The 13,488-nt window shown below is 42.5% G+C and overlaps 1 protein-coding gene across 1 annotated transcript in view; it reads left to right on the plus strand.

Annotated features, from left to right (window-relative positions):
- Positions 1-13,488, plus strand: part of UBR4 (ubiquitin protein ligase E3 component n-recognin 4) — a gene marked incomplete at its 5' end in the record, with an annotated part of 67,547 nt that overhangs the window by 23,732 nt on the left and 30,327 nt on the right. Inside the window, 20 exon segments of the mRNA XM_009696090.1 lie at positions 360-494; positions 1,156-1,330; positions 1,564-1,701; positions 2,156-2,277; positions 2,873-2,984; positions 3,508-3,638; positions 3,778-3,955; positions 4,145-4,249; positions 4,759-4,896; positions 5,555-5,723; positions 6,426-6,522; positions 6,960-7,067; positions 7,542-7,658; positions 8,815-9,024; positions 9,774-9,923; positions 10,639-10,866; positions 10,979-11,057; positions 11,519-11,761; positions 12,684-12,852; positions 13,470-13,487. Of these exon segments, the coding sequence (XP_009694392.1) occupies positions 360-494; positions 1,156-1,330; positions 1,564-1,701; positions 2,156-2,277; positions 2,873-2,984; positions 3,508-3,638; positions 3,778-3,955; positions 4,145-4,249; positions 4,759-4,896; positions 5,555-5,723; positions 6,426-6,522; positions 6,960-7,067; positions 7,542-7,658; positions 8,815-9,024; positions 9,774-9,923; positions 10,639-10,866; positions 10,979-11,057; positions 11,519-11,761; positions 12,684-12,852; positions 13,470-13,487 (2,822 nt within the window).

Raw genomic sequence — 13,488 nt, forward strand, 5'->3', positions numbered from 1 at the left:
AGCACTGATCTGAAAGTTGACTTAGCGAAAAGCATTTGAAACTAGTTTGGAATGACAATTGGCATTTGCATTTATTGCTTGTGGGATTTTTGTGCTGTAGACTGACCTCGTTTACAAAAACAGCAGGGTAGAAGCCCATAAATCTCAAAAGGACTTTTCTTATGTAGACATGTAAAATGTTCCATAAATGTCAAACAATAAATTGAGGAGGCTATCAAAACGATATTGAAGGAAGGCAGAAACTTAATTGCACAGTGCAAGGAGGGGAGAGAGCTGCAGGTATGCTGAGAAATCAGACTCGTGCATCACCTTAATGGTAAATGTACTGAAGACTGTTTTTTGTCTGTTCTTGGGAGCAGGAGAAGAATAAGGTGGCAGCTCAGGAACTGGCTACTATGCTGCTGTCCATGCCAGCTCCTTCCAGCGTCCAGCAGCAAACCAAGAGCCTCTTGGCCAGCTTGCACACCAGCCGCTCGGCATACCATAACCACAAGGTAACATGGTGCAAGTCTCCTGTAACTTGCCAGTTCATGATTGAGGTGCAACATGCCCCTAGAAAACCCTTCCTCCGTGCAGCATAAACCTGGTGGCTAGCTTCCGTTTAGCTCCTGCTGCCTGCCTTGCTGGCTGTTGTGTTTCACCAGAACTTCACTACTTAAAAATGCTTCTTGAAGATTTTTGGTGGGAAGTAATGTCGGTTACACTAGAGAAATCAGGATCTCGAAACTCATGAAGTTTGTTTGCAAACTGTGTCCGTAGCTCTGGTTTCTGTTTCCACAGGCATCTGGCTTAGGGTGGTAGGAAAATACTAGGGTAAGTAGTGGTTAGACTGTGTGCTAACATAATTGCAGTAAATGCACAGATGCCTGCAGATAGCCTTAGCTAACCACTTGAATGATTGTGTTCATGCACTAGTCTTTCCATCCTCATTTAAGCCTGAGGGGGAAGCAAATGTGAAAATCAATTCTCAAGCCAGATTCCTTTTGTTACAGGGTGACTTGTTAATATTAGTTGTCCTTCCTAGATGAGGTTAGCCAAGAGTTAAAGCAGTGCATGCTGGATTTCCCCAGGACCTGTCCTGCAGTCGTGCTTCAGTTGCTTTGTTGTGCTTCTGTCTGTTGTTTTTCTTTGCCTGTGTTATCTTTCACTTTACAGGATCAAGCATTGCTAAGTAAAGCCATTCAGTATTTGAGTTCCTCAACCAAAGAAGGAAAGGACCTTGATCCTGAAGTGTTTCAGAGACTGGTCATCACGGCTCGATCGATTGCTATTATGAGACCCAACAATCTGGTCCACTATACAGAATCAAAGCTGCCACAGTTGGAAACAGGTACAGAAGTCTGTGATTTTCTTCAGCCTTCTGTTGTCATAATTGAAGATGTCTTGGGGTATCTGGTTCAGTGTGACAAGGATTGTATTTGACACATTTGTTAGGCATGCGATAGTCCTTGTAACAAGGACATCAGAGTCTCTAACAAAAGCCATTTCAATAAACTTGGTGTTACCCTGCTTGTTAATGCTTTCCCCTGCACATATCTGACAACTGTTTTTTAATCTGTACAGAGAGTGAAGAAGGCCAGGAGGCCCAGAAACACGCTGAAGGAGATGGCTGCACGTTTATTACCCAGCTGGTTAACCACTTCTGGAAGCTACATGCGTCAAAACCCAAAAACGCCTTCCTTGCCCCTGCCTGCCTGCCAGGTGTGCTAGCTCTTTGTTTGCAATCATCAAGCTTGTGTATTTTGAAGGATCTTATTTTAAGCTTGTAAACAGAGAAAATTACTTGTTCCGAACTAGGCTTAAGATGCTAATGATGCAATGCGTGCTTTCTAAGTTATATCTGCAAATTCTACTCTAGTGCTTTTGTTCTGAAGTATGTGTATTGTGCTAGTAAAAAGGGGCTGATGATTGATTTATTCACATTTGACTTCATGGATGGTGTTAGAGGATACTTAGTTGTGTTGGTATATGGCGTGCACAGTATTCCGTTAGACAAGACTAGCGTGTAAGCTCATTTTGGATTAAAACTTCAATATATTTGTGGTGCCAGCATTGTGCCTTGAAGTCTACAAACAGAAGATGCTTCCTGCAGTGTCTCACTCTGTGCTGAAATGGAAAGATAGCTGATTACAGTCCTGCTTTTATTCCTTCTTAGGTCTCACTCATGTTGAAGCCACAGTCAATGCTTTAGTGGATATTATCCATGGATACTGCACGTGTGAACTGGATTGTATCCATACAGCATCCAAGATCTACATGCAGATGTTACTTTGCCCGGTATGTAATCTTGCTCTACTCTGCTTCAGCCTATAACACTGCACCAGGGGATATTTAGACTAGATATCAGGAAAAATTTCTTTACTGAAAGGGTTTTTGGGCACTGGAACAGGCTGCCTGGGGAAGTGGTTGAGTCACCATCCCTGTGTAGATGTGGTGCTTAGGGACATGGTTTAGTGGGACTTGGCAGTGCCAGGTTTATAGTTGGACTCGATGATCTTAAAAGACTTTTCCAAACTAAATGATTCTGTGATTCTATAATACAAAAAGAATTAAATACAGGTAGAATGATAATACATAGTACAGATACAAGAGAGAGGCATGCAGCCAGAAACATATAGCCAGAAGTGAATGAAGGAGGAATTTCTCTCTACTTATGTTTTAGTAATGTTTAGCATGCACTGCATGTGGAATGGTGAGTATTGCTTTATGGCTGTTGGAGGAAACAAGGAGTTTAGAAGTTAAGCAGTGACATATGTCTTACATGAATCATGACCAACAGAGAGTCACAAGTGTATTTTTAGCTATCTTTCCAAATGCTGTGAATAAGCACTTAAAGCTTAAGAATTTTAATGATTAACTATTAACCCTCCAGGATCCTGCAGTGAGCTTTTCTTGCAAACAAGCTTTGATCAGAGTGTTGAGACCAAGGAATAAGCGAAGACACGTCACCTTGCCATCCTCCCCTCGGAGCAATACTCCTATGGGTATGCAATATTCATTCGTCTTTGCCTTTAAATGAGCATGACCTACTTTATTTTTCAGAAAAGAGAAGAAATGAAGTAGTCTTATAAATTGGGACTTAAAAAGACTAAACCCAATCTTTCTCCTTTCTTTTGCTCTCTCTTGCCCCCTAAAAGCTTTTTTTTTTTTAAATATTCACCTCTTCTTTGATATTTTGGGATTCAAAGAGGAGATCTCTCTGAGATATTCCCCTTTCAGTGATAGGGAAATCTGATTATTTTTTCTAGAGGGTAGTAATCCAGACTGTCTTAGTATTTCTGTGCCTGTTTTCAAGTCCTTATAAATCAGTTGTAAAGATGTGTGCAGAGCAAAGTTAGGGTATCAAGTCTCCATCCAAGAGATACTCTTTTAGCGTTGACATGAATTGTAGTTGTCATGGAATCTGTTAGTGACTGGGGGTAAACTGAGGATAGCTTAGGGTTCTTTCCCAGCATTAATTAACTTGTTCATGAAAAAACATTTGTGAATTAATCCTTTGCAACTCAGGAGATAAGGATGATGATGACGATGACGATGCAGAAGACAAACTACAGAGTTCTGGGATAGCAAATGGCGAGCATATCCGACAAGAAAGTCAAGAGCAAAGCGAAGTTGATCATGGGGACTTTGAGATGGTGGTAAGTCCAGAGTGCTTCTCTTCGGAGCCTTTTGAGTATGTTAGATACTTGAGTTTGATTTAGTTATGATGAAAGTTTGTAGTGGTCCATTAGCTGGTGGTGGTTTGGTGAAAACTCTCACTGTGTTTCCTCTCCATAGTCTGAATCCATGGTTCTGGAGACTTCGGAAAACGTGAATAATGGGAACCCTTCTCCCCTGGAGGCTCTTCTGGCTGGAGCAGAGGGATTCCCCCCTATGTTGGATATTCCTCCAGATGCAGATGATGAAACAATGGTGGAATTGGCTATTGCCCTGAGCCTACAACAAGATCAGCAAGGTACAATGTAGGCGTTATTGACTGTCAAAAAGGTAGATAGAATATGAGGAAACTGGGAAAGAAACAAAGCAGAAGCTGTTGATGTCACCGCCAAAAAAGCAAAGATAATAGAACTGTGAAATGTACAGAGAAGGGCAGAGTTAACATAATTCTCTTACTGAAAGATACTCATCATTTGTTCTCTTGCAGGGAGCAGCAGTAGTGCACTTGGACTTCAGAGCTTAGGACTGTCTGGCCAAGCACCCAGCTCTTCTTCTCTTGATGCTGGAACGCTCTCAGATACAACGGCATCAGGTAACTGTTCACTGCAAGGAATCAAGCTTTTTTGATTTTGACCTAAATAATGATTTTAAATTTGTTTGTAAATATGGTTTTGAAGAACCAATTATTACTATTGACTTCATGTATTTTTTGATAGCATATTTATGGCCTTTTCCTGCTTTGATGGACTTTCATTGTAGGCTTCTAAGGAAGTTATTTCCTCTCCTTAAAATAAAGCAGACAAAATAAACCATATACTGTATTTCCTTTGCATTTATAAACAACCAGACATTGTTTTTCAAGTAACTTGCATGGTTGTCTATTTGATGAGAAGGTTTCCTTCTCAGGTGTCTCCCCTCCACTGCTTTTAGCAGGCTTTAAATGTACTGATGGACGCTTCTAAGTGCCCTTTTATTTGTAGTTAAAAATTGACACAAAAAATGAAGATCAATATTCGTGACTTTTCTTTTGTAGCATGTGCGTCTTTTGAAGTTATATCAAGGCAGTGTTTTTACTTGTAACAGCTCTCTTTATTCTCTTAGCTCCAGCGTCTGATGATGAAGGCAGCACAGCTGCAACAGATGGCTCAACTCTTCGGACTTCACCTGCAGACCATGGTGGGAGCGTGGGCTCTGAGAGCGGTGGCAGCGCGGTGGACTCCGTCGCTGGTGAGCACAGTGGTAAGTGTGTCTTGCTGCACCAGTGTCTGCACGTCTGTTTTCTACTGTCATAGGACTTTACCCAAGGGGGAGGGGATGGGTAATTCCTGGCAAAAAAGAAATCTCAGTTCCAAATAGATGATGCCATGCATTTTATGGTTTCTGCCCAAGTGCCATACAGACTGAATATTTGCTTACTTCTTGTGGTTCTCTGGGAGTGTGGAATCTGCAGTAGCTTTTGCTGGCCTGTAATAACAGAAAGCACTAGCCTAGAGCAAGACTGAAAGAATTCACTATACTGCTGGATAAGTTTGAATGGGATAGAATTAATTTCTCTTTTGCTTGGGACTGATACCCAGGTAAAATGACCACAGACTTTTATAAAAAAAAAATGTCCACACTGCCCATCCACACCTCTTCTGACTCAGTTTAAATTACTGCTGTGGAACCAATTCAATTTGAGCCACAAAGATGAGGCTTGGCAAACAAAAGAATGCTAGGGGTGTTAAGTTGCATCTGTGGAAGTGACTGTCTTCTGGCTTTATGAAGATAACCAAGGACACGATCTCCTTAGAATCGTAATTCCGAAGTATAGTTCAGCTGCATCAGTTGCTATGAAGCAGGCAAAGTGCATGTTCAATTGTGTTGACATTGTCTTTCCCTTTTTTTTCTTTTTCAGTGTCTGGCCGTAGTAGTGCCTATGGGGACACAGCAGCTGAGGGCCACCCTGCTGGACCAGGCAGCATCAGCTCAAGCACAGGCGCTATCAGCACTACCACAGGCCAGCAAGAGGGAGATGGTTCAGAAGGGGAAGGAGAGGCAGAGGGAGACGTCCACACCAGCAACAGGCAAGGGGCTTTGTTTTCCTCTTCAAGACTAGCACACCTGGTCTGCAGTGTCATTGTATAGAGGAGTGGACCATAGGTGCTGAAATTATTGGAGTATGATTTGGGACTCTGTTGGATAGTAAAAACTGAAAGTCAGGAACATAGAATAGAGCAAAATGCCATTGCAAAATGCCTCACTCTGTGCATTCCCCATGTAAGGTGTTACACATACCTGATGTGTGTCCCACAAAACTTCTGCCTGTACAAAGCGATGAAAAAATCCCATGTGAGCCTAGTTAACAGAAGAATCGCTAAAATCTACAGCTTGGGAGCTTGTAAAATTCAGTGGTAGGAAAGAAAGTATGTGCAAGAGTGGAAAGATCTGCAGTTTTTCACTGTGTGGGAACAGACACTGAGTCATTTTTACAGTGCGGTTTGGAACTGATTTGTAGTCTCTGTTTCTAGACAGTTGAATTCTGCAGGTGGTCATGCTAAGCAGTGTAGTTCTGAAGTGAATAACTAGGTCCCTTGTCAGAGTTGCTTTGCATCTTTGACATCGCTTGACTGTGAAGTCTGAGGGAGTCTGCTCCTGTCTGTGCAGATTTGATGACCTTAGGATTTCCTCATGCTCTGAACTGTGGTCAGTTGCAGTGCTCTGTTGGTGATCCTGCTGGGTCTAATATTTCTTGTGATGTGTCTGATTCCTGACTTCTGACTTCCCAGGCTGCACATGGTCCGATTGATGTTGCTGGAGAGGCTGCTGCAAAACTTACCTCAGCTGAGGAATGTTGGAGGAGTCCGGGCTATTCCTTATATGCAGGTAGGTGGGGAGGGCTTAGGAGTTAAGCCTTAATCAAACAGTTAATCATTGCTACTACTGCGAGGTTTCTGTTTGCCCATGCGTTTCCCTTTCTCCTTTCTGCCCAGTCAGAATGTGTGAGTCCATCTCTAAAGTGTTTGATCTGTTGCACAGCATTCATTATCTGTAGATTTTTGCTAGACTTGCACGCTTTCTCAGTGTGGTGGTACAGCTGGCTGAGGAGACTAATGGCTAAAATCCTTGAGCTCTGATGTGTTTGGGAGGGTCTTTCAGGTTTATACTGAATGTTCATATTAGGTTGTGATGACGCAGGCAGAATTTGGGAAAGAACATAGATTAATCAAGGTAAAATCTGCAATGCTTTGTGAAAGGTAATCTGTATTTATCTTGAAAACATGGAACCTGCCTTCTATTAATTCTCTGACTTCTATTCCCAGGTTATTCTGATGCTCACAACAGACCTAGATGGAGATGATGAGAAAGATAAGGGAGCTTTAGATAACCTTCTGTCCCAACTGATTGCAGAACTGTGCATGGACAAAAAGGTAAGCTGGAGTATGTGCACACGCTCTCGATTTGCTCCTTTTAGACAGAGTTTCTTTCCATGGAGGAATTAGATGCATGGGAATCACAGAACACTGCTGTATGGATCTGGTCAGGCCGTTTATTTCTCTTGGCTCACTTCACGTAAGGTAGGAAATGACAGGAGTGTAAGTCTCACTGTTTCCTAGTTCCAGCATCCACAAGTGAGCATGAAAGTTTGTTCTGCTGGAATTAAACTCTTAAATCAGATGTGATCAGTAATGCATAATTGACATATATATAGTTTTTCATTTGTGTGATACTGTTCTCTGACATCCAGGCCACTGTCTACCCTTATATTGAGGAATTTGTGCTGCTTTTTTAGTATTACTGCTTGAGTTTAAATTAGAAATGCTTCATGAGGATCAGAGCACTGAAATTTAGATGGTTAGGACATTGTGCTCAGCTCTGTAAGTAAGCGAACTCTGTCCTTGCAGGATGTGTCTAAGAAAAATGAACGCTCTCCTGTGAATGAAGTGCACTTGGTGGTAATGAGGCTGCTTAGCGTGTTCATGTCCAGAACAAAGTCAGGATCCAAGTCTTCCATTTGTGAGGTACTTTCTTCAAATAGCTTTGTCAGGGGATGATGTGGTTGGGAGGCTTTTGTTCGTCAAAGATGGTCTAAAAGCTGCTAAGTGAAATAGCTGGTCTGAAACTGAAAAGCAGTTAAAAGTGCTTTGGAAAAATTAGTGAGGAATCTGCAATGTTACTTGACTCTTGTCAAAAAAGATCTTTGCTGAAACTCAGAATGGAGGAAACCGTCACGTAAAGACAACTGGATTCGCTTGTTTTGTGCAGTTTCAACTGAGCTGAGGGCAGCACACTAATGATATTTAAAACGGTCTAGCAGATTTTTTTGCTTGCATCTTACTGGTGCTGAACGGGTTAAAGAGGATTTATAATGTGATTATTGGAAAGCAATATGCTGCTGTGTCAACGTAAAAGTCGCTAAGAGGATTCCTTAGATATTTGTTGCTAAAAGGTACAGTAATAAGGCATAAAAAGCAGTATGTGTGGTGGGAAGGAGATTAATAAAAAAGCATAGAGGTTAAAAAATTTAGTCTGAACTGCATCAAATTTTAATGAGCTTATGAGCTGTGGGGTTTGTTTGGATTTACAGGGCTGCTTTAATAGTTTTATTTACAGTAGCTTTTTCTCCAGCCTTTGTTATTCGCTTGAGCTTCCCACAGAAATCAAAGCTCATCGTCTTGCAGAATGCAGGTGGAGCAATACCTGGGTGGAGCAGAGCCTCTGAGCAGCATCTGCAACAGGGACTCTTTCTCTACCAGAATTCACGCCCAGCTGGCCAAATCCCAGATAAACAAATAGAAATTCCAACTTTAAAAAAAAAAAAGTGGAAAAAAAAAAAGGGAAGAAAAGCCCTAGTTGTCTAATCCATAGCAGAGTGGCCTCTGGCACATGTGTCGAGGGGAGATTAGACTTAAGAAGAGATTTTATTTGTTTTCCTTTACTAAGCGCTTGTTCAAAAGAGTCTCTGTAAATATTTGAGTTGCTTTTCATAAACACAAAAAACCAAAAACCCCAACCTCAAACAAACCCCAAACTTAAAAGCTGCCTCTAAAAGTTTCATAAAAACCTGCTTTCTTATCCATACTGTCAGCAACTACTGTCTGATTCTCACAGCTTACCCTGCTCTTGTGACACGGCGGTTCTCAGGTGCTTTAGTAATCCATCTCCTCTTTGTTTCAGTCTTCCTCCCTCATCTCTAGTGCCACTGCTGCTGCATTGTTGAGCTCTGGTGCTGTTGACTACTGTCTGCATGTGTTGAAGTCTTTGCTGGAGTACTGGAAAAGCCAGCAGAATGATGAGGAGCCTGTAGCCACCAGCCAGCTCCTGAAACCTCACACTACTTCTTCTCCACCTGACATGAGCCCTTTTTTCCTCCGCCAGTATGTAAAGGTGAGTCCTACCCTATGCTCTTAGCTTTACGTGACCTGCATTAAAAGGCTGGTGCACAGAAGCAAGTAAAAACATCCTTGCAGAACTGATTTTCCCTTAGTAGCGCCATTAAAATCCATTCCCTTAGCTCATAGTTAACAACTAGGATTACTCTGAGTTCTCTCGGAGCAGCCCAGCTTGCTATATCCATTGATGCACTCCTAAACCAGGCAGTTCTGTGGAGCTACTGTCACTGTTTCTGGTTGAAGTGTTAATCTTCCTGAAGGGAAGCTACTTCATCGCATGACTCCTTTTGCTTGGCAGGCAAAATTTCTGAACCACCGCTACTTACTGTGGCAAGGAAGCCTAGCAGTTGGTGGGGATTTCCGCACGAAATCCTCCGCTTGTTCAACCACTGTGGTGCCTTTATGCTAAGATGCTGCTGGGGAGGGGGAGCTTTGATAATGTACAGGTGCAGTGAAAAAAAGCCTAGTTAAATGTAAGAGTGTCTCCTGAGTTGAAACCTCATATGCTGAAGTGCCTTATTACTACAGACTAACTTATTGCATCCTAATAGTTGCCCTCTAGTTAAAGTCCTCATGCAGGTTTGTTGACTTGTTTTTATTTGTCAGCTGTGAGCGTTTCTTCTGGCTGCAAAGGTGCAGAAAAGCTTTGTTTTTAGAAAATCTTTAAATGCTCCCTGTAGCTTGTCATGACATCATGCTGGGAGTGTTGAGTGCCAGAGCCTGATTGATTGCTCTTGCTTTCAGGGTCATGCTGCAGATGTTTTTGAGGCCTACACTCAGCTCTTGACAGAGATGGTTCTGCGGCTGCCCTATCAGATCAAGAAGATTGCAGACACAAACTCCCGCATCCCACCTCCCATCTTTGATCATTCCTGGTTCTACTTTTTGTCTGAGGTAAGTGAGAATGTGATACGTGTACGGATTTTCACCAAAAAAATCCAGTAATGTTACCTTTTGTGGGAGAGATGAGCTTTTGCAGAACTGATCTCAGATCCATCTCTGATTTTTAATCTCCCTTGAAAGAGGGTGAACTGTTGGCTTTGTTTTACTCCTGATGAACAGGAATCTATAGGAAAGCATACATGGAAAATAAGATTGTTATTATTTCCTATAGCTCAGTGTTTGCTGCCAGAAGACTTGAATAGAAAACCATCTCTGAGATGGTACAATGTAACATTGTGCTCGGTTGCTGGTACTTAACTTAGTCCTTAAAAAAGAAATCAGTAACATACTTGGAGTATGTCTTTTCAGTTCCTTTAGTCGTATAGCTTCCTACTTGAGGTAACAAGTTATCTTATGTTTGCACAAGTATGGTGTAGGATTTCTTAATTAAGCTTGACTAGCTTTTTATTTGAGTTCATAGATGACAAAGAATGGTTTTCGGAAGTGGTTTCACAATTGCACAGCTTGGCATACTGCAATGTTGCTGTGCAGTGTTTCTTCTGCCTGTGACTTACTTTTACAGGTGTCTGTACCTTAAAGCTGACAGATTCATAAGTGCATCTCCTGTGTCTTGTCTTTTTGTAAGAAAACACATCATGTATTTGCTGGTGCAGGTTGCCTACTGGTGAGTTCACAGTGCTGACGTTGTAGGCTTTTCTTTGTCTAGTACCTGATGATCCAGCAGACTCCATTTGTGCGCCGCCAAGTCCGCAAGCTTTTGCTCTTTATCTGTGGATCAAAGGATAAATACCGCCAGCTCAGAGACCTTCACACGTTGGACTCTCACGTTCGTGGAATCAAAAAGCTCCTGGAAGAGCAAGGCATTTTCCTTCGTGCCAGTGTGGTCACAGCAAGTTCAGGCTCTGCCCTGCAGTATGATACGTTGATCAGCTTGGTAAGGAAAAGTGTGCCACTGTACTAGGAAACAGCGTGTGTTGCATTTATGTAAGATGTCAGTAATAGAAATACTGTCATGGTGTTTAATCCTGTCCCATTGTGCCTTTCAGATGGAACACTTAAAGGCTTGTGCAGAGATCGCCACACAGCGAACAGTAAACTGGCAGAAATTCTGCATTAAAGATGACTGTGAGTTCTTCCTCTGAGAGTATTTGAGGGAGCAGAGGGGACACATTACATGTCTTGGTTTGAATCAGGATTTTTCAGATGGGGAAGCTCAGCAGAGAAAAAGAAGGGGGGACACAGCTGAGAGTTTTGAGTAGGACTGAACTGTTTCCAGTACTAATTATCACAGTGCTCTCATTGCATCTGTTCCTTAGCTAAAGAGTGCAATATGGTGTAATGGATAACTTACAAGAACAGGAGTAGGAGATCTGTGTTCTCTTGCTTGCACTGCCGTTGTTCCAGTGTGCAATTTGGGATGAAACACTTTACCTTGGTGTACCCAAATGTTACGCTTCTGTAGTATAGGGACAGGAAGGTTCTGTGAGTTTGTGGGATGGTCCTTGTCATGTTCAAAGTTAGGTTGAGGGTTTTTTGCTTGCTTTATTTTAATTCAGGCTTCAAAGATTTTCTTGTTTTCTCTGCAGCGGTTCTGTATTTCCTCCTTCAAGTCAGCTTCCTGGTAGATGAAGGAGTGTCACCAGTTCTTCTGCAGCTGCTGTCTTGTGCTCTGTGTGGCAGTAAAGTTCTATCTGTGGCTTCATCCTCTGGATCATCAAGCACCTCTTCCACCTCTGCTCCTGCAGCATCAGGCTCTGGGCAGCCAGCAACACAGAGCAAATCCTCCACTAAAAAGAGCAAGAAAGAAGAAAAGGAAAAGGAGAGAGAGGGTGAGCTGCAGCTGTGCCCTGTTCTGTGGTGGTTTTAAGGATGAAGTCTGCTCCTCTCAGCGTTTCTTACTCTAGAGAGAACTGCTTGCTTCTTGTTGTGATAAATACCACTGTTGTGAAAGGGTCGTGGATTGTGGCAAGGGCGCTTGCAGACTACAGCAACAATTAGGAGAGAAGAGCAGTTTTACCGTATGTAGATTGGAGAGGGGCAAAGATGAAAGCAGTATGCCGTAAGAGTTGGGGCTGAAGTTAAGTGCTGAGTATATCCCAAACCCACTATGAGTGTTTATTAACTTGAGTGGGCTTTAAGATGTCTGATGGAAGTTGCCTATTGTAGTGAGGAAGTGGCTTTCACCTAACTTGCCTATCCTGGGTTGTAGGAGGTGGAAATGCTCATGGGGATTAAAACAAGTACTGGAGATGCACACCCAGTTAGCTCTGCTCTTTAATGATTATGTTCAGACTTGTTTCCTCTGTCTGACTTGCAAGCTACGTTGGAGCCAGGGCTGCTGCTTAATGGATACCTAAAGTTCTGGGAAAGTAATTAAGCTTTCCTGTAAAAGTCATGGGCATAAATTCTCTCTTGACTTTTCTTCAAGGAACCATTTTGACTTTCTCTATCAGATGATTCTCTGTGAGTCTTTTCACTGCCCCATGATTGATTCTTTTCTTTTTATCAGCATGTGTAGCATCCCTACTGGCAAGTTTTCCAGCAGTTTTCTTCTGTGTTAGTCAGGAGTACTAGGTTATATTTTTAGAAAAAGAAAGGAACATTAAACTTGCTTGTTGCCTGAAACACAGTAATTTGTCCCCATTAGCCTCTCTCTCTGATCTATAAAATAGGAAGCTAGCCTACCTGTGAGGTACTCCATTCATCTGCTTTCCTAAGTCTGTCTGTCTTCTGCCACCCGATATCTCCTAGGCGAGAGTTCGGGCAGTCAGGAAGATCAGCTGTGTACAGCTCTGGTGAACCAGCTGAACAAGTTTGCTGATAAGGAGACCCTCATTCAGTTCCTTCGTTGCTTCTTGCTGGAGTCCAACTCGTCCTCCGTGAGATGGCAGGCCCACTGCCTCGCACTCCACATCTACAGGTGAGCTGGGAGGGAGTCTCTGAGCTGGCTCTCCTTAGGCAGTCTCAGTTCAGTTAAGGAGAGCTCTGTCCTTGTGTAAGAGTTAATGCTTCAGCCTCTGTCCTGAAGGGTGCTGAAGCTTGCAGATGATTGCATCCCCTTGAATTGCTCACGCTAATTTGCAGTTTTTGGGGCTGGAGGTAGAAGTTGTGACTTAATTCGTTACTGATAAACTTGAGTGATCATCTGCAAGAAGCATTTTATATATCTGCAGAATCTGGCTCCTGACATGTATGGGAGTGGGTGTTTGTGGGCAAGTGAATTTCTGAGGCAGATGCAGGCTCATACAGTTAAGAAGTTGGGAGTTATGTAGGTAAAGGCACACTTCAGGGTGCTGAACTCCTTCAGAACTCTATTCAGTTGTTGCAAGACAGCTGCTTTCATTTTGGAGCATACTGGAAAACAGCTGGTGGCAAGAACCGATGAGATTTAACTCTGTGAACTCTGATGTAGAGCAAGATAATAGTTTCCAAGTTTGGTGAACTGTAGCATGCGTTTTCCTTTTGAATAAAATTGTGTGCCATGCAGTCTGTATAGCTATTTTTACAAGCCTAATTGATATGTAATCCATTCAACAGGAACTCTAACAAGTCTCAG

Source organism: Cariama cristata, unplaced genomic scaffold (assembly GCF_000690535.1).
Source record: "Cariama cristata isolate BGI_N322 unplaced genomic scaffold, ASM69053v1 scaffold17272, whole genome shotgun sequence".
Classification (NCBI taxonomy): domain Eukaryota; kingdom Metazoa; phylum Chordata; class Aves; order Cariamiformes; family Cariamidae; genus Cariama; species Cariama cristata.